Source organism: Centroberyx affinis, unplaced genomic scaffold (genome assembly GCF_046629955.1).
Source record: "Centroberyx affinis isolate AG114_WGS23_722 - 3 ecotype Tasmania unplaced genomic scaffold, CSIRO-AGI_Caff_v1 ptg000343l_1, whole genome shotgun sequence".
Classification (NCBI taxonomy): domain Eukaryota; kingdom Metazoa; phylum Chordata; class Actinopteri; order Beryciformes; family Berycidae; genus Centroberyx; species Centroberyx affinis.
This window is the reverse complement of record NW_027279017.1, coordinates 138,042-159,867: the sequence shown is the minus strand read 5'-3', so window position 1 is coordinate 159,867 and position 21,826 is coordinate 138,042. Positions and strand designations below refer to the sequence as shown.

General features: G+C 42.4%; 2 protein-coding genes and 1 non-coding gene across 4 annotated transcripts in view; 2 read left to right on the top strand and 1 right to left on the bottom strand.

Moving 5' to 3' along the window:
- The first annotated feature begins 264 nt into the window (after positions 1-264).
- Positions 265-11,429, top strand: LOC139641096 (high-affinity choline transporter 1-like). Of its 2 annotated transcripts, XM_071515339.1 has the most exons (9): positions 265-355; positions 2,218-2,382; positions 2,771-2,884; positions 3,219-3,374; positions 3,517-3,665; positions 3,843-3,986; positions 5,336-5,489; positions 6,459-6,673; positions 8,635-11,429. In XM_071515339.1, the coding sequence occupies exons 2-9, from the start codon at positions 2,220-2,222 to the stop codon at positions 9,187-9,189; spliced, it is 1,650 nt and encodes a 549-aa protein (XP_071371440.1). In that variant the 5' UTR covers positions 265-355; positions 2,218-2,219; the 3' UTR covers positions 9,190-11,429. The 2 variants fall into 2 exon arrangements, with proteins under 2 accessions (XP_071371440.1, XP_071371439.1); XM_071515338.1 differs by lacking the exon at positions 265-355 and having other exon boundaries at positions 2,124-2,382.
- Positions 11,089-11,161, top strand: trnar-ucg (transfer RNA arginine (anticodon UCG)). Its single transcript has one exon. It is a non-coding gene; the product is annotated as a tRNA-Arg (tRNA).
- Positions 11,430-17,248: 5,819 nt separating the features above from the next.
- Positions 17,249-21,826, bottom strand: part of LOC139641099 (protein unc-80 homolog) — a 61,876-nt gene continuing 57,298 nt past the window's right edge. Inside the window, exons 61-66 of the mRNA XM_071515344.1 lie at positions 21,224-21,280; positions 19,999-20,080; positions 19,401-19,506; positions 18,991-19,011; positions 18,522-18,739; positions 17,249-17,734 (exon numbers count right to left, since the gene is read on the bottom strand). Coding sequence (XP_071371445.1) covers positions 17,249-17,734; positions 18,522-18,739; positions 18,991-19,011; positions 19,401-19,506; positions 19,999-20,080; positions 21,224-21,280 — 970 coding nt within the window. The remainder of the gene's footprint in view (positions 17,735-18,521; positions 18,740-18,990; positions 19,012-19,400; positions 19,507-19,998; positions 20,081-21,223; positions 21,281-21,826) is intronic.

Below are 21,826 nucleotides of genomic sequence, written 5' to 3'. Positions count from 1 at the left end.
GCAAACAAGAGCATAAAGGGGAAAGCCAAAAAGACATTTTCCTTTCATGTTCAGAAATGTCAACAAAGAAAAGAATTGTCTTTGAGTGACACTCAAACCTGTCACTCAAAGACATTTAGGGGTGCAAAAATTATTTTTGCACACCTATTTTTTTCCTCAGTATATACCTTTTTGGACAAAAAACAAAAAGGTATATACTGAGAAAGAAATATGATCCCACACAAAGAAAGAATAAGAGTCCTATTGCAAAATCTTAACGAGATAAACATACATTAGAGTTGGTCTAAAGGAAAAAGTATTATGAAATTTTACAAAGAAGCAAAAATACATTAGAGCAAGCATGGGATATAATATTGTAAGTCATTTAATATTTGTATGTTTATTGAACCTTTTGCATGTGGTAGTAGTCTAATCTCTTTAGCACTGTACTGTGACGGCTACTGGTAATCTAACCCTCATGCCTTTTCTTTAATATAAATTATTGTTAGCTCATGACCTCAGGTGCACCTGTTGGGCCATGTGACCTAGATTGAAGATGGCCTACAGGTGTGTCCTTTGGCACAACCTCTCCTCATTGGTCTGCTCCTCCTGTTCTATTTATTCTGTGATGTTTTGTGGTTGTTTCCTGTTTGCCTGATGAAGGTCTTACTGACTGAAACGTGATAGGCCGGATCACTGCATCTGTGAGCAACAACCACATTCTTGGTCAGCTTATAATTGTTCCAGATGACACTTTTGGACCCGTTGGACCTGTTGACTTATCATTTTGATTCATTGCTCGCCAAGAGCATTGCATGCACTGAAATGTGCGGGGGAGCATGCTAGATGAGTGTCAGTACAAATCACGTGATACAGTACAATTGTGCCTCTGCCTATTCACTCCAGTGCTATTTTCATGGTTTTAGTAGAAAATCATGCGTCATGCGGAATCATGCGTCTGGCTGTTTCACATTGATATAAACCCACTGAGCAAAAGATGTGATTTCAGCGTCGCATCTATGCTTTAGCTCTCATATAGCCCAGGATCATTACGGCTATGTATAGACCTATTTTAGACCAAGCAGTAAACACATTATTACAATGAATAAACATCTGTAAATACCAAAAATATGCACCAGAGAAGTCCTGTAGACTAGCCTACAAGCTAATTATCTGAGCACAAGAAGTAATTTCCACATTGCGTCTATGCGTAGCTCTCATATAGCCTAGGATAATTTTGTCTATGTATAGACATCTAATAAACTTTCACTTTTCAACCCCATTTAAACTTAATTTAGCCTAGATGGCTATGGGCCATTTAGATGTGTTTTAAACGTCTAATCAACATAAAATTGCTCAGTGGGAACCCTTCGACCAGTAAACACGTTAACATGCAAATTTAATGCGTTTAAGGCAATAATCAAGAGGCTAGTTGCATGTGCACAATAAAAACAAATGCAATGCTTCAGGCGGTACTTTTGGGAAACCCGTTGGACAGGAAGAGACGATTCATGCAGTTGTTGCGCCACCGGCAATTCAGTGTTTTTGGATGAGGATACGGAGTGAGGATTGGTGGAACGGGTGGTCCTGAGGGAGCGCAGTGATAGACACAGTAGACTTATAGCCATCCACTTTGCCATGCACAAAATCACAGATGTCTGTGTACCTGTTTTGCAAGAGCCTGGAACTACTTGTGCAAGATTTTATCAAGGTACCCACATAATTATATTATAAAGTACGTAAGATGGAATGCAGTCCAGTCGCCTTCAGATGGCTATAGGGGTTTCATCAACCGATGGGAGGGCCCTTAAGTAACAGATATTGGTAAGAATCACCCCTTAATCTAGCCCTGATACAGGACCCTTTGGTCAGAATGGTTATTCTCTCTCCCAAAGGCTCCTGTGCTGCTCCATTAAGAATTCTCCCTACAAAAGTCAGAGAGGTCTTTGATTATCCAATAATCAAAGACCACTTGTGTCCAGAGGGTTGCTGGTTTGAATCCTGGACTGGCTGGGAAAATCTGGGCGAGGAATGAGACAACCTCTCTCCTCTCTCAACATGGTCCCTCCCTCATTTGATCCGGTGCAGCTACAGTATAAAAATAATACAGGGCGTTTTCTGAAGAAGAGCCTGTGTGCCAACTCAAACACACCTGCATACATAGTCTGCAGGTTGAAGAAGTAATAGTCAATAGTCAAGTCATTTTGTTATGATCCACAATGGCTCTCAATATACCAGGTATGATGATGATGGTGGTCTTCTACTTGCTGGTCCTGGGAATTGGCATCTGGGCATCTGTAAAATCAAAGCGGATGGAGAGAGACACCCAGGGGGGCCGGATAGAAGTTGCCTTTTTAGCCAACCGGAGGGTCAACTTGGTCACGGGAGTCTTCACAATGACGGGTGAGACTCTATTTATCTCTTCTGGTCACATTTGTATTGCATTGAATGAATGTATTGCATTTCCCCAATTTCCTCCAGGGGATCAATAAAGTGCAATACTATCTTGTCTATTATTTCACCTACTGCCTAATCTCATCTGCTCTATTGTGCTGTGCAATGGTGTTGATGAAACACTTAGTATAGTATCATTCTGGTAAACCGGTTTTGGTGAAGTGGTCCATCAAATAAAAAGTTACATTTTCTGGAAAATCAGAGGGAGGCATCACAACAGTTTTCACAACTATTCAGCACAGCACATTGTAGGTTTGAGTCTTTATAAATTCATAAATTGACCTCATGCCCTCCTTGGGTGATTATGCATGGATTTTTTTTTCTTTTCCTGCTTCAGCCACTTGGGTTGGAGGTGCCTTTATCATCGGTGTTGCACAGTCGGTGTACAGCCCCACTGAGGGACTACTGTGGGCTCTTGCTCCCCTGCAAATGTCCTTTTCATTAATTATCGGTAAGATCCTCTTGAATAATGTCAGTCTGAGTGAAAAATTGCCACTTGCTCCGTTGCCTCCTGAACTTTATCAGTCATTATTTCTTAACTGTTACTTTACTGTAACATTATGCATTAGGTGGGTTTCAAGTTTAGATGGGACACGACAGATGAGACAGTTGAGTCCTAAATTTATATTCTCTTATATTGAAGTGTACCAGTACGCTTATGTAAATTAATTTGCTAATAAATTCAGATGAAAAACGTTGCTTGTGTTTATCTCTGTTGATAAAAGAGAGCTGTTCTTTAATATGTCAGTGAGAAAAGGTTTGCTCTCTCTTTCGATCCTTTAAAGGTGGACTGTTCTTCGCCAAGCCAATGAGAGACAAAAATTACATCACTATGATGGATCCATTTCAGAGAAAGTATGGAAAAGTACTGACTGGGTTTCTTGCCATTGTTCCAGTAATAAGTGAAGTTATCTGGATTCCTGCCACACTGATTTCCTTGGGTAAAAGCATGAACACACAAAAATGCATAGTCTCTGTCTTTGTTATTCTCATTTTCCTCACACATTTAAGTGTGTTTGTGTGTGTGTGTGTGTGTGTGTGTGTGTGTGTTTGTGTGTGTGTGGGCATGCATGCTTGCTACAGGGGCGACCATGAGTGTCATTTTGGATTTGCCCTTCAGTGTATGCATCTGGATCTCTGCTGCGGTGGCTATCATCTACACTGTTCTTGGAGGTCTCTATTCAGTCGCCTACACTGATGTCATCCAGCTTTCTCTGGTGTTTTGTGGCTTGGTGGGTATTACAGAATGAAACACAAAGACGGTCAGCTTTACCAGTGAACCGTGTCTCTTGGAAATGTACCAACATGAGCACGTTTCACGCACATTACTTTCATAATGTATTTTGGATGCAAGGATGATTTATTCCAGCATTCTTTATCTGAATTTCGTTGTCCTCCTCTGTCCATAGTGGCTGTGTGCTCCCTTTGTTCTGGCGAGTGACATCTACACTGATATCACCAAAACGGCATTCAACCAAACATATCAGGCCCCCTGGGTTGGCCAGCTTGAGCCTGATAAAGCCTGGAGGTGGATTGATAAATTCCTAGTGATGGTAAGGTGAAGTAAATTGGTTTAAAATGTGGCATGTTTGAGCCTGCTGGACCATCATCATTATCATCAACTTTCGGATGTCCAGTGGATCATTACCAGCAACCAACAAAGTCATAGGAATATTTCCAGGGTGCTATTGTGCCGACCCTTGCACTTGTACCATTGGTTACTTGTAAGTGAAGCTCATTCTTCTGTTGCACTGTTGCGCTTTACTCCTTGCACTTGACTGTAAAATTGTGAACTGTAGATACCATTTTGCTGGGCCCCTGGGACCGGCCTAGAAGAGTGAAAGTAGCTAACTGACTGACTGACTGACTACCCATTGTTGAAAGTCGTGCGAGAAGTGGCGTCAACACCTACATAGTTATGGTGGTATACATGATATTGCGTTGTTTGCACTGTTAAGGCCCATTCACACCTAGAGCGACAACTATGAAGGTAACTCTAACTATAACATATTGCTCAAGCATTGACACTACAATGATATCGTTGGCGCCGAACATTCAGAGAAAATATGGAGCATGATTACTTTATCGACATGCTTTTATTATACTCGCTCTCGAACATAAATAACAACATGCGAAGGCTTTGGGTTCATGAATTGCAGCAAAAGAGAGAGGATCTGGCACAATCACTAAGGGGCGTGTCCACCAAGCGACCTCTTGAGTGCTTTAAGCGCTGGTGCTGAGCGCTTTGGCAGCATCAGGTGAGTGCTGAGAAGACGTCTCTGGTGGTGTTGCTATGATAAACGGCTCTTGGTCCCACTGCTGCTTCATCCTCATTGGTTGGTAGAACCAATGAGCGGTGCGCTTCAGACAAATTTGAAATGATTTCAACTTGAGAACAGGTCCAGTGCTCACAGCGCTCAGCGCTAAAAAGAGGTGAGGTACCTGTTTCTTTTACGCCGCTTTCATGACATTATTGTGCTTTGTTTATATGAGAGCGAGTGGTAGTCACCAAGTGAAGCTGTTCATGTCTTTACCAGTAGGTGACTCTGAACACCACATCTACTAGATAGATGTGGTGAGAGGCTAGTGTCCATGTTGAGAGAAACACCTGTAACTTCACCGTGGCTAAACGGGTTCTCAATACACATTACCTATAGTCCAGAACACGTATTACACTAGGGTGCGAAAGCCAAGAGGAGGCGAGATATCAGGAGCCTGGCTTGCACTAGGTCAACCTAGTCTTGTTACTCTTTGTTCTCCAAAATAAACACACAGTTTCCCTTCACCAGTTGATAAAGTTCATCTTATTGAAATTTGCTCTGGATAAGAGCATCAGCTAAATGCCTAAAATGTAACATGTAATATGTACAAAGGAGGTGGCTTGGTTTGTTTCACTTTTCAGAGTGTGGGGAATATGGCAATTCAAGATTTTCATCAACGGACGCTCTCCTCCAGCTCCACGTCCACAGCCAGAATCATCTGTTTTGCAGCAGCAGGCATCATCATCATTCTTGGAATTCCTCCTGTGTTGATCGGAGCCGTTGCAGCCTCAACAGGTAAACCAGACAGGTCGGGCAGCAGGGTGGTGTAGTGAGTAGGGGACCGTCCTACAACCAGAGGCTCCACCAAGCATCTGGCCTGCTGAAGTGTCCTTGAGTAAGACACTGGGTGCATCCCAAGTCTCTTAAATTGCATCCACGTTTCCCTCACTTGCGTCTTTTCCTCGCGTCTTAGTCCCTCCCACCGAAGATGCATGGAGAGATGCAAGGAAACCATGCGAGGAGAGAGGAAACAAGGAAATATGTTTTTAGAGAAATGAGACGTCCTTTCCTCTGAAGCGTCATGTGAAGCGACGTCCGTTTCTGCATGACAAAACGGGTTGTGGATGAAATAAACGTAATTTAGGTTCCCCATGTTCTTGCATTAACGTTATATATCAAAAAGCATAAAATAACGGGCATTTACACTTGTACTGTTTCTCTGCCATCTCGTTCAAATTTGCCAGATGTAGGGGCGGAGAATTGACATCATGGCGTTCAGCTGAAAGTCTTCCGGGAAGGCTGCTCTCGTGTCTCCTCGCTCATAGCTCCTCAGAGATCCCTCCTCGCTCCTCGCTCCTCGCTCCTCTGAGCAGAACTAAGAGCTTTGGGACGACCTTCAAAATGACGGACCAGAACGACTTTCAGTTCAAGCGAGGATCGAGGAGCGAGGAAATATCAAATAAGAGACTTGGGATGCACCCACTGAATCCTGACCAGCCCTCTCTTCATCAGTGCAGCACTCTAGCCAGCAAAAAAATCTGTCTCCATTCAACACAACGGCCAAAGGCGCACGCAAAACCTTTCTTGCGTGATAATGTGAACACGCCTTAATGCACAGAAACACTTTTCACTTGTTTATTCTTTCAGTGTTTTTCTCACTTTGCTTCTACACTGTATATCTGCAAAACTAAACTAAACTAGGCTAAACTACCTGACTATCTCCGACACCTGCATGTTTCCAGTCAGTTTCCTCTTATGTTTCAGACTGGAACTTGACCTCATATGGTTTTCCTTCTCCATATGAGCGAGGGGAGGCGGCTATGGTATTACCCATCACCCTTCAGCATCTTACCCCGACTTACATTTTCGCTTTTGGCATCGGAGCTATTGCCGGCGCCGTGATGTCATCCGCTGACTCTTTCCTCTTGTCTGCCACCTCAATCTTCACCACCAACATCTACCGGACCATCAGGAGTCAGGTGCAAGGAACAGGAGGGCAAAAGTGGCAGATTGTAGTTTTAGTTTTACAAAACAGAGCTGTTCTGGAGGAAGAGATTATCTCATTGGTTGAGTTAAGTCTCAACCAAAGAACCACAGTTTTCAAGACAGCAAGTTTAGCTAACTGTCAAACTTGAATGACAAAGAATGAGTTATATATATATATATATATATATATATATATATATATATAAAAAGAAGATAAAACATAGTTTATTTCTGTCTTTCCTTCTTTCTGTCATTCATTCATGACCATGGTATTCGTGATCTTGGAAGTTCTAAGCTAACTAGCTAACTAGCTTGATAGCGCTAGGCTAGTAGCTATGCTTGATTTGGTCTTGGAAGCTCAGCTAGTTTAACTAGCTAACATACAACATGATCTCACACAAATATGTGAAATTAACACAACCTCTAAAACGGCGATTTACGTGCTGTGGACACGTAGTATGGGAAAATAACGTTTCTCCACCACAAACTGAATTACATTCCCCTGCAACGAATTTAAATACGTTCCTCCACCACGAATTTAAATACATTCCTCCGCCACGAATTGAACTACATCCCAAAGGTTGGTTAACGGTTAAGTTTAGGCAAGTAAAACAACTTTGGTTAAAGGAATAGTTCGCCCAAAAATGAAAATTCAGTCATTATCTACTCACCCCATGCCAGTAGAAAATCGGGTAAAGTTTGTTCCATAAAACAGTCCCGGAGATCCCTGGGAGAAGGACAAATCCAAAACAGTTGCCGTAGACCTGTCTTAAGACCATGCTTCAGACTTAAAAAAATAACAGAAAATAACCACAAAATGGTGCAGCTCTCCCACGATAATCCAAGTCTCTTGAAGCCAGATCCCAAATTGTCAAAAGTCAATTTACTCCATTATTTAGTTGAAATCGCCTCTCTAGCTGTTATTTCAAAATACGTCACGTTTGCCCAGACTGGATAGGTAAGACTAGCTTGAATTAGCAGAAACACTTCCGATTTGGCCATTTAGCTTTCAAAATAAAAGCGCGAGATTTGAAAATAGCTAGAAATACTGTTTTAAACCAATTACTTTGTATTTAATCATCAAATTCAATAAGTCAGCACCCATATTAATGTTTGATGTCCACTTTAGTCTCCATTCTGTATGCATTCTGCACAGTGTAATACATGCAGCGTTTATAGTTAAAAATGGCACATTTATGGCATTTTTCATTATTATGACATCAAACATTAATACGGGTGCGGGTTTATTGAATTTGACGATTAAATACAAAGTAATTGGTTTAAAACAGTATTTCTACCTATTTTAAAATATCGTGCTTTTATTTTGAAGGCTAAACGAGCTAGTCTTACCTATTGAGGCCATTTTGAAATAACAGCTAGAGTGGCGATTTCAGCTAAATAATGGTTTAAATGTCAGTCTTTTCAAGACACTTTGGGATCTGCTGGCTTCAAGAGACTTGGATTATCCTGGGAGAGCTGTGTGAAGCCATTTTGTGGTTATTTTCTGTTGCATTGTACTTCTTCCAGGGATCTTCGGGACTGTACAAACTTTACCTGATTTTCTACTGGCATGGGGGTGAGCAGATGACTGAATTTTCATTTTTGGATGAACTATTCCTTTAAGGGCTTCCATCGCCCAGTAGTTTTGATTTGTGTGTTTACAAATGTGTTGCGGTTTCTGTCACCCTAGTGATCGGAAAATCGCTTAGTGTAGCTTTAAGGGTTTGTTTCCCCACTGGGGCCTCACATGCTAAAAAAAACTCATGGTACTGTTAAGCACTTTGGATAAAACTGTCCAACAAATAGGGAGAGCAGTAATTATTAGCTACCATTAACCCACTCAGTGACAAAATGATTTACCCTTGTCTTCCATACAGCTAATTCTTGCCATGTTTGTTTGTAGGGTAATGTTAGAGATTTAACTTCCACTCAAGAACTGTTCTCTTCTCTTAAGGCATCGGATAAAGAGTTGCAGTGGGTGATTCGTGTCTCCATAGTGGTTGCAGGGCTTGTGGGTACATCCCTCGCCTCCCTGGACAACAGCATCATGGTGTTCTGGATCCTGGGCTCGGACTTGAGTTACACCATCATGCTCCCCCAGCTGATTTGTGTCCTCTTCTGCGAGGTTTCCAATGGCTATGGGGCTATCACAGGCTATGTTGTTGCCCTGGTGATGAGAACTTTGTGTGGAGAGCCGGTGTTGGGACTCCCTGTCGTTCTCCATTTCCCGGGTTGCACTTTGGAGGACGGCGTTTACGTTCAGTACTCTCCTGTCAAGACCATCTGCATGCTCTCTGGTCTGGTCTCCATTCTGTTGGTTTCCTACATGGCGTCACTCCTGTTTAACAAAGGGATTCTTGCAGAGAAGTGGGATGTGTTCAAGGTGAAATCCCAGGGAGTGCCAACGCCGCCGGATGATGCCAAAGAGGATATGGGTGACGATAACACTGAGAATCCAAATGAAAATGATACGTCTGTCTTAGAGCCAATGCTGGATACAAGATGCTAATTTTGTTTCTTTTGACTTTGTTTTTTTTGTTTCTGTAATGTGATTGTTGGTGTGTGGTGGTAGGCCTGTCAGAAATGATTATTGTAAATGATTACTGATGATGCAAATGCTTTATGCAAAATGATTGTGACACTGGCTGGCTTGGGGCGCCTTGACAAATTCTTATGGCTTATCACACAAGTGTCACATACATCCTTATCAGTGTAGCCTAGGGTGAATTTAAATTAGTTCTATATAAAAAAAAAAAAAAAAAAGAATAAGAGTTCAGTTCTAAGTTGGATTGAAATGCAATTAGTTCTGCATGTGTATTACAGCCTCACTAATATCCAAAACGATAGTTATTTGATATCTATTGGTCATTACGTAAATCCCTGATCTTCCAATCAGAATTCAAGAGAGGTGGGACTTGGAAGAGCTAACTGCAAAACTACATAGCATGCAGACAAGAACCTGTTGAAACAGTAGAGAGTAAAGGGCTATCCATCCTGAAACAACACCATAATATTCTAACTGTGGTTTACAACATGTTAGACCTACCTGTGGGGAATTATGTGTGAACGCTGTTTACGTAATTTACAGTAATAACACTCTTCTAGCAACACTGTAAACTTATGGCCAGATAGCCTATTTTTTCTGTTCTTTTTTTTCTAGCACAAATCTTTTTGTTTTCTTCTACTGCGCTTTTGTTGTTTGAGGAGTGTTACTGTAGGACATTTTGAGAAAAAAAACAAAAAACGTTTTCCCCTTATTTGTATTGATAGTGTGTTATGTTCGGAATACACATCCATACTTTACACATTTGGATACCTGTGTGTATGTGTGTTTACTACATGTATGACAAAACTTTATTGCAAACTGCTACGCCCTGCACAGAAAAAGCAAAAGCCACAAGTGTTTTTCTTTTATACTATCAGTGCGTAGTTGGTGCTTTGTGTGCTTATTCAAATGATGGTTTGTGTGTACTGTATTGACGCAAAAACAGTTTTTTAAAAGAGTTTGAAGAGTTTTGCAAGAATTGTTTGCTTTTGCAAGAGATGTATAATGTTTTGCTGGTTTGGTGTAAGGTTTTCTGGCTAGTGTGTAGAGTTTTGCAAAAATAGCCTATAGTTTCAAAGATAGTGCCTAAGCAATCAGAAAAAACTGTAAAAACCTTGAGTTTTTGATCGTTCAGGAACTTTGACTACGAGCGGGCAAGGTTAAAGACTGAATCTTGCCAATCTGACAAGCTTTCTGGATTCCTTGAACCCTTTTCTGTTACACAAGTAAATCATATTGTGTGAAAGTATTTGAAATAAAGTATAACATGTCACCTTTGTGTGGCTTGTACTAGTTGTTTTCATATGGATATCTTAGAAATGGCTGCCATTCTTCTTCTACGCCTCTTCCCTGTGTGGCGAGCTGGAAAACGTGCTCTTTGCTGCCCCCCTTTGCATCTTCTGTTTTGTTTTGTTTGTACATGCTTCGGAAGTTTTCCCTGTGTTTCGCCTGCGGTCGGCCTCACCTGTCATTTTCCTGCATCGCAAGTTTAATTATTTTTATACCCCTAAATGACCATAGCTGTAGTTGTATGTTGGAGTATGGAGCTGGGTTTAGCCTATAGCCACGTGAATCATGTAAGTCATTATTTCCGCATTGAGGATACACCTGAGTATCCTCTGACCACGCCTCATTGGAGGACGGGGGGGAGGGTCCTTTGTGTGTCTTTTAACCAATTGGAACATCCTCATTTTTGGATGCAGGGTCAGCGTGGAGACGAGGCCACAAGGACGGAGTGGAGGATGCATTTTGGCCAAATGGAAGGCACCTTATACAGTATATACACTAATATACTGTATACCATAGGCATATCCAGGAAAACATTCTTGGCAAAAAAAGAAAGTTATCCTGCTAGACCAGTGAAGCCACGTGGCCTAATGGATAAGGCGTCTGACTTCGGATCAGAAGACTGAGGGTTCGACTCCCTTCGTGGTTATCTTTCTGATTTAGTATTTCCAGAGGTTTCCATGAAAGCAGCAGGTAGCCTATTGCAATCATGATTGGCATTTACTGGAGACTGAAATTCGTCATGAAACTAGGAGTCAAAGTGCATGTGAAGCACACAAATGCTTAGAGGGGAAAGCTAACTGTTTTAACAATTCACTCCTTTCAAGTTCAGAAATGTTAATAAAGAAAAAAGAATGTTTGCCCATCCAAAAGTCCTCTGTATAGCTCAGTGAAATAAACAGGTGGCTATGGTGCACCAGGATCCTGGTTCAAGCCTCAAGTCTTTTCATGTTCTCATCATGTAACAACAACAATTATAAGCTGATGAATGTGAGGTACAAGCAATGTGGTTGTAGCCAGTAGTCGATTTGAGGGGGGATGCGAGGGGATGCCATCCCCCTTGAAATAACAATTGTCAAAAACCATCCCCTTTGTAAAACTGCCACCCACCCCCCTTCATCCCTCTTTATGGCACTAAGATACCATTCAATCAAGAAATTATTATTGATTATTGATATTTAATCATTTTAGAGAATATAGCGCATCTGGAGTTTTCAGCAAATCCGAGAGAATACCCGGTGGGCCGGGAACTCTTTTTTTGACTATCCCTGAATCTTTTCATAGTGGAAAAAAGAAGAACTGTGAAGAACTGTGTTCCGACAGTGAATTTGACGATGGAACGCGCGTTCCGGTTCTAACAGAGCACTTAAACAACTGGTTCATTCTGTTTTAACACCAAAATTTGCCAGCTAGGTGGTGTTTGGACCTTCGGGCCAATCACAGTGCTTAAAAACGGAAAACTCCACCCAACCGGGAAGTCGGGCCATATTAAACAAATGCACAATCAAATGACAAGCACAGACAGTTTAATCTGAGCCGCAGAGCTGACACGTTGTGTTAAAATGTAGAGAAAGAAGAATCTATGTAGCTATCTATTTTATCTTATCTAAACTTTAAATTTATAGTTATCAAACCTCCACAAACAGCTGGTCCCCCACCTTCCGCGCTATCTTCCTCACTATCAAATTGTTTGTTCCCATAAGACCGCACCATCCCCCCTGAAATTTGTGTACAAATCGACTACTGGTTGTAGCTCAGAGATGCAGTAATACAGCCAATCATTAGTTTGAGCATTTATAAATAAGATGATGAATGAGACGGAAGAAGTCTTTGGCTGTAGCTCAGAGAGATGCTTGTCATGCAGAAGGTTGCTGGTTCTGACCCTATCACTCATGATATTGCTGTCAGTAGTGTGAACACTTGTAGAAATAAGATGTTGAAGGTGAGCTCACGTGAGCTCAGAAGTAGCTCAGCAGAAGAAACAGCTGGTTTATCCTTCACTACCTGACAGTCTGAGTGTTGGTTCAATCCCTGGTTGGGGAGAAGTGTTCTTGTTAAAATGCAATGTCTTTAACCTGACTGGTAAACACACTGTCTTACAGAGCAATTCCTTCCTGTTTTGAAGGCTTTCCAGCAATAAGCTTTTTGAGTTTATTCCTTTCATAACTCATATTGTAATGCTCAATTTAGATGCAGCTCATATTTGTTCGGTTTATGATTTTAATAAAAATGTATGTTTTTATTATTTTATTATATCCTGTGTTCACTCTGAGTACACACACACACACAGTCTTACTTATGTCACTTTTGGGGTATTTACATAGACTTACATTCATTTCCTGGAGACTTACCCTAACCATAACCATAACCACTACTTGCCTAAACCCCTTACCCTAACCTTAACCTAACCCTAACCTTAACCACTGACCCAAAAATCAGCTTTTTACTAATTGGGGACACGGCTTTTGTCCCCAATTGCAAAAGCCGTCCCCAATCAACTGGTCTTAAGTCTGGTGTGTGTCCCTGAAAGTGACTTAAGTCATACCCACCCACACACACACACACACACACACACACACTGCTTGCTGCTTTTTTTTTTTTTTTAGATCATGACCATCTTCTGGAAATGGAAAGATTCGAAGACAGGAAGAACATTGTAAACAATATCCATTTATTTTATGATATTCCAGAAATAGTTCGATATAGCTTTATTCTGACATTGCACAAAGAAGACACAACATAATTATGACACAGACACATATATTTAAAGGGAACCCAGATTCAGTAAATTCGGTGGCTGTATGACTTCAAAATTCTTCTGAGGTTGTGCTGTCAGGGCTCAGGTGCTGCTTTATAAGAGAGTTCATGCCCAGTGGTGGGACAAAACTTCCTTACAAACTGTAGTAGAGGGATATGGCATTGATGTAGTATGTGGTATTTATACATTTAACATGTTTACTTTCAATCAGTCATGCACTTCTGCTTGCATTAATGGACAAAGTTTTGCATCTTGAAGATTGAAATTGTAAGAATTTGGTGAAACTTAAAATTAAGGTTCAGTTCACCTTGCCAGATTTTCCCCCTAATATTTAATCATACTACTCAGGGTTATGCTTGACATTCCGTAGGATGAGACCGGTTCAAAATGTTGAATGAAATGCTGCTTTCTCCTCCACCTTTGTGCACATCTGCTGCCGTCTAGCAGCTGAATCATAGCTGAAGGAGACAGACAATCAGCTTACTTCTTCTTTCTTAACAGTGATCATTTTCATGGCATATGGCTACCAAAGTTAGGCGTCTTGTATTGTCTGAAAATTTGGTAAGTATAAAAGCCAAGGTCCGCTGAATTCACATTGTCATTTTTAGGATCTTAAAGCTAGAAACAAGCAAGTCTCTAATTTGTGATTTCATCGAGACCAAGAACATTAGACTCTAACGTTGGTAATAAAACACGATGCAAGTTTGCACAATTTTAGTGTTTGTATATACTGTATATAAAAGCTTTATCATTTGCACTCTATTCCCATTGGGGCCACCCAGGTTAAAAATGTACCAGCACCCATGGCACTCAGTTACAGTTAAAAGTGCAGCATGTTATCTCTCTATCATATACTGTATACAGCGGTGTGTGTGTGTGTAAGTTTCCCCAGTTTGTGACAAGAACTTTGAGGTAAACGCAACATATTCTTCAGTTACAGTAAAGTCATCCTGTGCCAACTGTGTATCCATATGGTGATCACACACTGTGACACTGTTAAATACTCCAAAGAAATCTGAATACATGTTCAATACAGAGATGACACACTGTAGAGAGAGGCAGCGAGACACTCACAGTGCATTGGTGTGCATGATGGCACATAGCAATCCTGCATATTGGGATCAACATCATAATTATTATTATCATCAATATAATCATCATCATCATCATCATCATATCATATCGTTGTCATCAATACGCTGCTTTAAATATAAATATAAGCCCAGCTATTCATCACTTTTCAGGAATAGGGGAGAACAGGGTAAAATGAGCACTTTTTTCATTTTGTGCTACTATGGCTAAATACATTTGTATTTATTACAAAGAAAAAAAAAACTATATATACTTAAGGTTGTTAGGCATCCATGGATATTAAAACATTTTCTGTAGCAAGTACAGTTTTAGAAGTACTACCCATTCAAAAAAAAAAGTCAGTGTTTAGGCTCAACTTGCCCCTGGGCTAGTGGCACATTTCAACCCACGGCCACCGTTTTGACAAAACTGGTTCACAGAGCTAATCAGGCCCAGAGTTATGCTAAATTCATGACTTCATATTGTAGCTTATAGCCTTAAATTACATTTATAATAAAGCCTCAATCATGCGTATTTCCATTTAGATACAAGAAGCATGGCAAAAAAATCACATTTTGGACCTAGCTCACTTAAAACTTTCTCCATACGCTCTTCTCCATCACTGATTCAGGGAAATTATTCTTGCAAAATCTGTGATCACATGATTCATTTTGTGCATGACACCTTGGATACAAGATGTGGCTCATCTTACCCACAGGCTCAACTTTCCCCGTCCTCCCCTACTGAAAAAACTCATACCAGACATTCACAGGTTAGATTGCTGCTTGCTCAGTTTAAATCAGGTCTTGTCTGTACTGTACCAAGTCCCATGCCATGGAGGGAGGTCAGAATACACTATAGACACAAACAGGGGTAGACTCTAATAATTCTCTGTTAAGTTAAGGCATGGAATGAGCAACGAGGTAACTGCTATCTACTGTATCGCTCAATCACAGTTGCAATAAGAGGAATCTTGTTGCCACGCTGTTCTGAACATAAACAACAGCATCACAGACACATAAAGACATGAATGACACTGCAACGACGTTAGGACATGTGACTGAAAGCCTTTAAGTCTGTCAGTGTTATATTTCTTCTGCCGATGTAAGCCGATATAACTTTGTATTGAAACACAAGATACAGTAAGTGTCTTTGGTCACAAATAAAATATTCTGCTGAGATATGATGCACACTGAGCAGCACGATAAATATAATCATATTTACTGGAATATATGGTTGACATCATGATTGTACAATGGCAGCTGTCAGCTGCAGAGCAACCAGTACTGGTCCATCTACTACTGAAGCCATAATCTAGAACTGCATTGAACTGTACGCTGCAGAACAAGCCCATCTTATCAAGTCGTTTAATGTTGGATTCAATCTTTAAATCCTACAGGGAAAAGAAAATTGCCAGCAGAGTGAGACAATGTCACGTTTCAAATGCAGCTTCACTAGTGGCACAAATTTGCTTGAAAAAGTGAATCTTAAAACTAGAGATCACCATATAGATAGATAATATCACTTGATTTAAAAATAGTTCCTGTTATAAGTCAAGTTGCACTGGAATCGAGTGAAATTCCCCCATACTATTGGTTTTATTTATTTCTATTGGATTTTTTCACCTGTTTGGAGGAAAAAATAACATTTAAAGACTGAATACAAGATTAAATGACTTAAAATGGACATTTTTTGCAGTGTAAAAACGCCTCACACACCAGACAGAACCCCAAGAATTAAACCTTGGGCACCAGTTTATAATAATCTTCCAAAATATAAAATCTCACCAGACTCGACCATTCTGGATTTCGTTCCTGTCCCATACGATCACATATTATGTTTAAAATACATATAATGTATATTTCATCTACGTTATTCCATAAAAAGGTGCTGGGTTGAGTGAAGAACTCTTCACTTCAACCACATAAATAGCAACATTAGAATGGCTCTTGATATACTGTTAAAATTTTACACAGGGAAATAACATGTTTCCATTTCCCCTCCCTTATAACATGACTGTGTAACACTTTGTACAAGTTATAGCATCTGCTTTTTGTATTTCATAAAGATCTTTACCTTCTTCAATATAGACAACAAAAGCTATAATAAGACTTAATTATATATATCAATCCTTTAAACATTTCTGTTCTTTGACAATTCAGTTGGTAGGTGTAACAATATCCACAATCATTATTATTATTATAGAATGATAAAAATAAAGCTAAAAAATAATAAATTATCTTAAATCTCTGATCTCAGTGGGTAAAACAGACCAGCAGGAGGCAAAGAACGACTCAAAATTTACAGCATTTTAGCACTACTTCATGTTCTCATATGTTTCTACATGTAGATAAGCAAGAAGGTAGATTCCCACTAAAATGTACATTCAACCCTCGGGGTATGAGGGTATATGAACAGATAGATCTGCAGTAATGATTTCAATGATGATATTCAAGACTGACAGGAGGAGAATGATAGAAAGAAAGAGAAAGAGGTGAAGGAAGGGACTGGATTGAGGTATACGTACTGTTGTGTACACTTAAGTTAATTCATGACACTAGTGAAAGAGCCACTTCAAACTAAGTGTCTAGACTGAGGAAGGAGCAATTTGGTTTCAGGGCAAAGAAAGCAGATATCAAGTGATCTTAGTGGGATTTCAGTGGCATTGCTGACCTATAGATACACTTGGAGAGGCAGGGAGAAGTGGAAAAAACAGAAAACCCTACACTTGCCTCCTGCCTGTAGATTCCCATTCAAACCATGTACTTTTAGACTGTCAGTGAATCAAATCTAAACAAGGATATTTGCCTTTTTGTCTGTCTTTAGAAAGTGATTAATTCCCAACATTTCACCTTGTATTGATAGCAAAAACAGTGGTGTGTGTGTAGCTGGCTTGTTGAAAGCAGCTTACACATGGGACTCGTCCAGGTCCAGGTCGACGGGGGAGAGGGGCAGGGGCGAGCGGCGGGACGGCCGACAGGGCGAGGGCGGCGACAGCAGCGGGACGAGGAGCGGGTTCTCGGTGCCGTCGTCCTCGCCGAGCCGCAGCAGGGTGTCGCTGCGCGGCAGCAGGGCCGTCGTGTCCTCGTCCCCGGGGCTCTCCCTGATCCGGGACGGGCCCGGCGGCGGCGGAGGCAGGGGCGGCGGAGGTGGGGGAGGTGGCGGCGGGGGGCCTGGGGCCGGCGCCGTTCCCAGCACGGGGAGCGGCGGCGGGAGAGGGGAGGAGGTGCGGGACAGAACGAGAGGGGAGCAGGTGTGGGAGAGGGGCAGCGGGGAGGAGGTGTGGGACGGGGGGGTCGGGGTGGAGGGGCGGGAGATGGAGGGGGGAGGGGAGAGGCTGCTGCGGAGACCCCACTGCTCTCTCTTCTCCTTACTGCTTATGGCTGGAGGGACCTGGAGGGGAAAAAAGGGGACGAACAAACTACTTTCAAAACACCTAAGATCTCTCTACCGCTCACATTAAACAACCTCTATCCTGTAGTTTCTTCCTCAGATGTCCTGCAACTTTTAGCTCCAACTCTACTTTTGATTCAATTAAGGGCCACACATTGTCATGACACCTTAACTGAATCAGGTGTGCAAGAGTAGAGTTGGATCCAAAGGTTGCAGGACATTTGAGGACTGGGTTGAGAAACAATGTTCTAGCTGCTTGACACCGCTTTGTTTTCACAGAGGAGTAGAAGGGAAAAGTGTCTGGATCATATTCATCAATGTGCACAAGTATAGCTTTGGTAATTTTTCACTGTGTGCACAAAAGCTGAGCTGACACAAAGTATAATACAGCCACAAACTGCAGCCAGACATTTGCCTTACCCTCTTTTTGGAGTATGGCATTTCAATTTTTTTTTTTTTTTTACTTTTATCATAGCCTATGTGGATTGGCATTCATTTGAGTTTATTATGGCAATACACAAAAAAAACTATCAAGTTTATTTCTCATTATCTCAATACAGTATATGAGGATGAACATAGCTTGGACACATCTATAGGACGCGATGCAATGTGCAATGCGCGATGCAATGTGAATGCAGTGCAGGCAGTGAAGCAGCTGTCGTTGATTTCAAAGGAAGCGTTCCCTCTATGGCTGATGACAATGCCTGTACTGGAGTATGGCAGTAATCCGATACTTTGCGTTTTAAAAGTTACCTACCATCCCTGCTCCTCCCTCTGCTGGTCCTACCTGTGTATTAGCGGGGCCGTGCAGGTCGGCGGTGACCGTGGCCGAGGAGGAGGAGGAGGGCACTTCCAGGGTCGGGGACTTGGAGGGGGCGGGGCTTGCCTTCCTGCCCTCGGGTTGCGGGTCCGTCGCGCCGGGCGTCGGGGGCTTGGCGGCGCCCGCGGACCCCTGCTGCCCCTGATTCTCCGTAAAGGTGACCGACCTCTTTTGGTCTCCGTGCGCTGCGGACACACACAGGCGCGTGCACGTGGTCAAAACGGAGGGAACGGCGCCGCCTATAGCGACTCGCTAACACATCAGCACCACCAAGGGGGGAATGGAGGCAGGGGAGGGGTACAGGAGGGTAGGCGGGGCTTGGGAGGGGGGAGGGGATGCAAGACAGACATGCAGAGCGTCCTATTGGGTGAGGTTTCAGATAAAGGGGGGCGGGCCGTTGCAGGGAGGAGAGGAAGGGTTAAGGGTTGCGTCTCACCTTCACAGTCCAATAAAGTTTCTTTATTTCGAAACATAAGGCATGAGACAGAACAGAGTGAGAAGAGTCAGTTTGGTGACCGGTGGAACAACAAACACAGCATTGGAACAGAGACAGAGGTTGTGAACGGGGAGGAAGGGTCAGTTCAAGTCAGCACACAGGTGTTACTGTGAAAAATACAGTATTGAATTGGGAGAGTAATGTTTTTTTAATGTATTCAGCAGTCTAAATTTGATTTAGTGTGTGCTTGATCTGAAGTGGCAGGGTAAGTGTGGCAGTTAGTCAACTCATCCTTTTTTTTTAAATTTTTGCGACACGCAGACTGACAACTATCACTCACTTTCTCTCAGTTCTCTCTCTACACACACACATACACACACACACAGACACAGGGGTGTGTGTGCTGTTACCCAGTGGTTTGTTCTTGGGCTGGATGCTCCTGCGGGTCGTGGAGAGCCGCGCTCCCGACCGACCGCGTGGCTCGGTCTTTGGAATGGACAGCAGGGGGCGCCGCAGCTGCAGAAAACAAGCTGAATCACAATTTTGCACAGGGGAACATGGCACTGTGCTCCAGGAACTGTACAGGTATTGGTGTTATTAACTGGGTTTCCATGCAAGTATTTTTATGCAATTTATGATGTATTGAAGTAGAAAAGCTGGATGGAAACAGAGGGAAATGAGAGGTTTGCTAAATTTGACTCAGTATCACAAAAACATTTTTATACTCACTTGAGGCTGGAAAGTTTTTTGTCAAAGAAAGTATGTAATAAATAGTGCATTTACATACATACATTATGTACACATAACTATTTACTTCTAATTACTTATTACTTCTATGAATGGTAGGCTATGCAACTCTGTGAGAACACTGTTTTTGTTCCATGCTGCAGAGTGTTTGTTGGTTCAAACAGGAAAAATGTACCGAAAGTATCGATATCAATGTTGTTTCAATTTGCAAATTTAAATTAAAAAGGACACAAAAGACAGAATCAGCCCCCCCCCCCCTACCTGTCTGAGGCCTCTCTTTCTTCCCAACGGAGGCTGGATCAGAAGGTTCTGCTGGCCTGGTTCACTCTGCACACTGGCAACCCTGGTACAACGAATCACACAGACACACACACAACCATATACACACACACAAGACACAGAAATACACAGCGATGAAGACAACAAAAGCCAACTGACTCCCCAGTTGTGCTCTCTAACTGGAGAGTAGAAAGGGTGAGTCGCTTCTATTCTACCCACTCACTCACCGCACAACACACACATTACAGGACACCCAGTCACAGTGCAGAAAAACAGTGCTGCCATGATTCATACACTGAAAACACAACAGAGGGATAGTGGGGGCTGGAGTAGCAACACTGGAACGATGGATATGTTATCTTTACAGTATTTATTTATTTATCTTTTTTAAATCCAGTTTCCATTCAGAGACCAAAATTTTTCTTTTATCTTAATTTTCTTTATCTTTATCACTGAATTGCAAAAATGGAATTAGATCCAATTTGAAGGTTTGAAGGTTTCTGGATAGTGATGAGTTAACATTTGTCGATAGAATTCACACTTTTTTTTTTTTTTTACATAGTTTACCATTTTTTGCTGTGTGATGCACATTGAATTTGACTGATTAACAGCATCTGGACAGAAATAGCCGAAAGGTGTTCCTGCATGAAGGTTGCCACCCCAGTGCCCCCCGTCCCCCACAGATTGGTATCCAGAAAAGGACGGCCAATTTGATCAGCGAGAAGCCTGATAGACACGTAAACAATATGAAACACCATGGCACCAATGGGCAAGAGAGAGGCTGACTTTGGTGATGGCACATCGACTGTAAAGACCCACAGCTAAAGGAGAAGGACAGAGGCGGAGCTCCCTGGCCCCGGGGGTGGGGTGGGGGGGCTGGGACCCTCTTTAGGAGGGCGGTGGTGGGGGGAGGGCCTGGTTAGGACAGCACAGCGGATGAGCTGAGAGGATGGGGGTCAGTGTGGAGCTCAAAGAGGGGGAGGTAGGGGGAGGGGACAGAGACACGGCACACTGGACCCACACAGAGAGAGATAGAGACAGGTAGGTAGGGGGGTGTGACGGGCCAAGGCGACTTGATTGGATGTGGATGAGTGATCAACGGCGAGACGGCCAATAGAGGAGGCCGTCCCGTGGCGATGCCCCTCCCCCTGGCGGACAGATGCAAGAACGCACCAACGGGACACACACAGAGAGAGGGCCACTGTACCTAGAGAGGTTACCCTCCTGTAGAAGGCCCTGGGACTCATCTAGCACATTGGGTTCACTGCAAAGGGGGGCGAAGGGGAGAAGGGGGGTTTAGGGAGAGTCGAGACCCATCGCCACCCGAGTCCCACGCCCCTCCTCTGAGGAGAGGGGGGCAGGAAGCCAGGGCTTTCGCTCCAGACACGGTCGACCGCTAGTCACAGCCGGAGCAGACGTTTTACATTCTTACCCAGATACTTTGTCTTAGCTACTTCACAACGCTGCTCTCAGGCTGCCGAGTAGAAAAATTACAAATCAACAGAGATATACAGAGAAAGAATGACTGTGGTTGTGATGACCGGGTGGTCCTTTTCAAAATTTTACATTACGCTTTCCATAAACAAGCCAAGATTTGAAAAGAGGTAAACTGTGCTAGGATTCTGTCACAGGTTGGAGTTGTTAGACGAACATTTCTTGAAGGCAGAGCTGCTCTAGAGGCAGAAATAATCTCATTGGTTGAGTTAAACCTCAAAATATAAATAAAAACTATCTTTGGCTTCAGCCATTGAGGTTTAACAGATTATTTCTGCCTCCAGAGCAGCTCTACCTCTGAGAAATGTTTGTAGAA

Bases quoted from the DNA above. Each gene is read 5' to 3' on its own strand.
- LOC139641096 (XM_071515338.1), top strand. From the start codon at position 2,199: ATGGCTCTCAATATACCAGGTATGATGATGATGGTGGTCTTCTACTTG. The intron at 5,490-6,458 runs GTAAACCAGACA...CTTATGTTTCAG, and splicing joins AGCCGTTGCAGCCTCAACAG to ACTGGAACTTGACCTCATAT. The intron at 6,674-8,634 runs GTGCAAGGAACA...TCTTCTCTTAAG, and splicing joins ACCGGACCATCAGGAGTCAG to GCATCGGATAAAGAGTTGCA.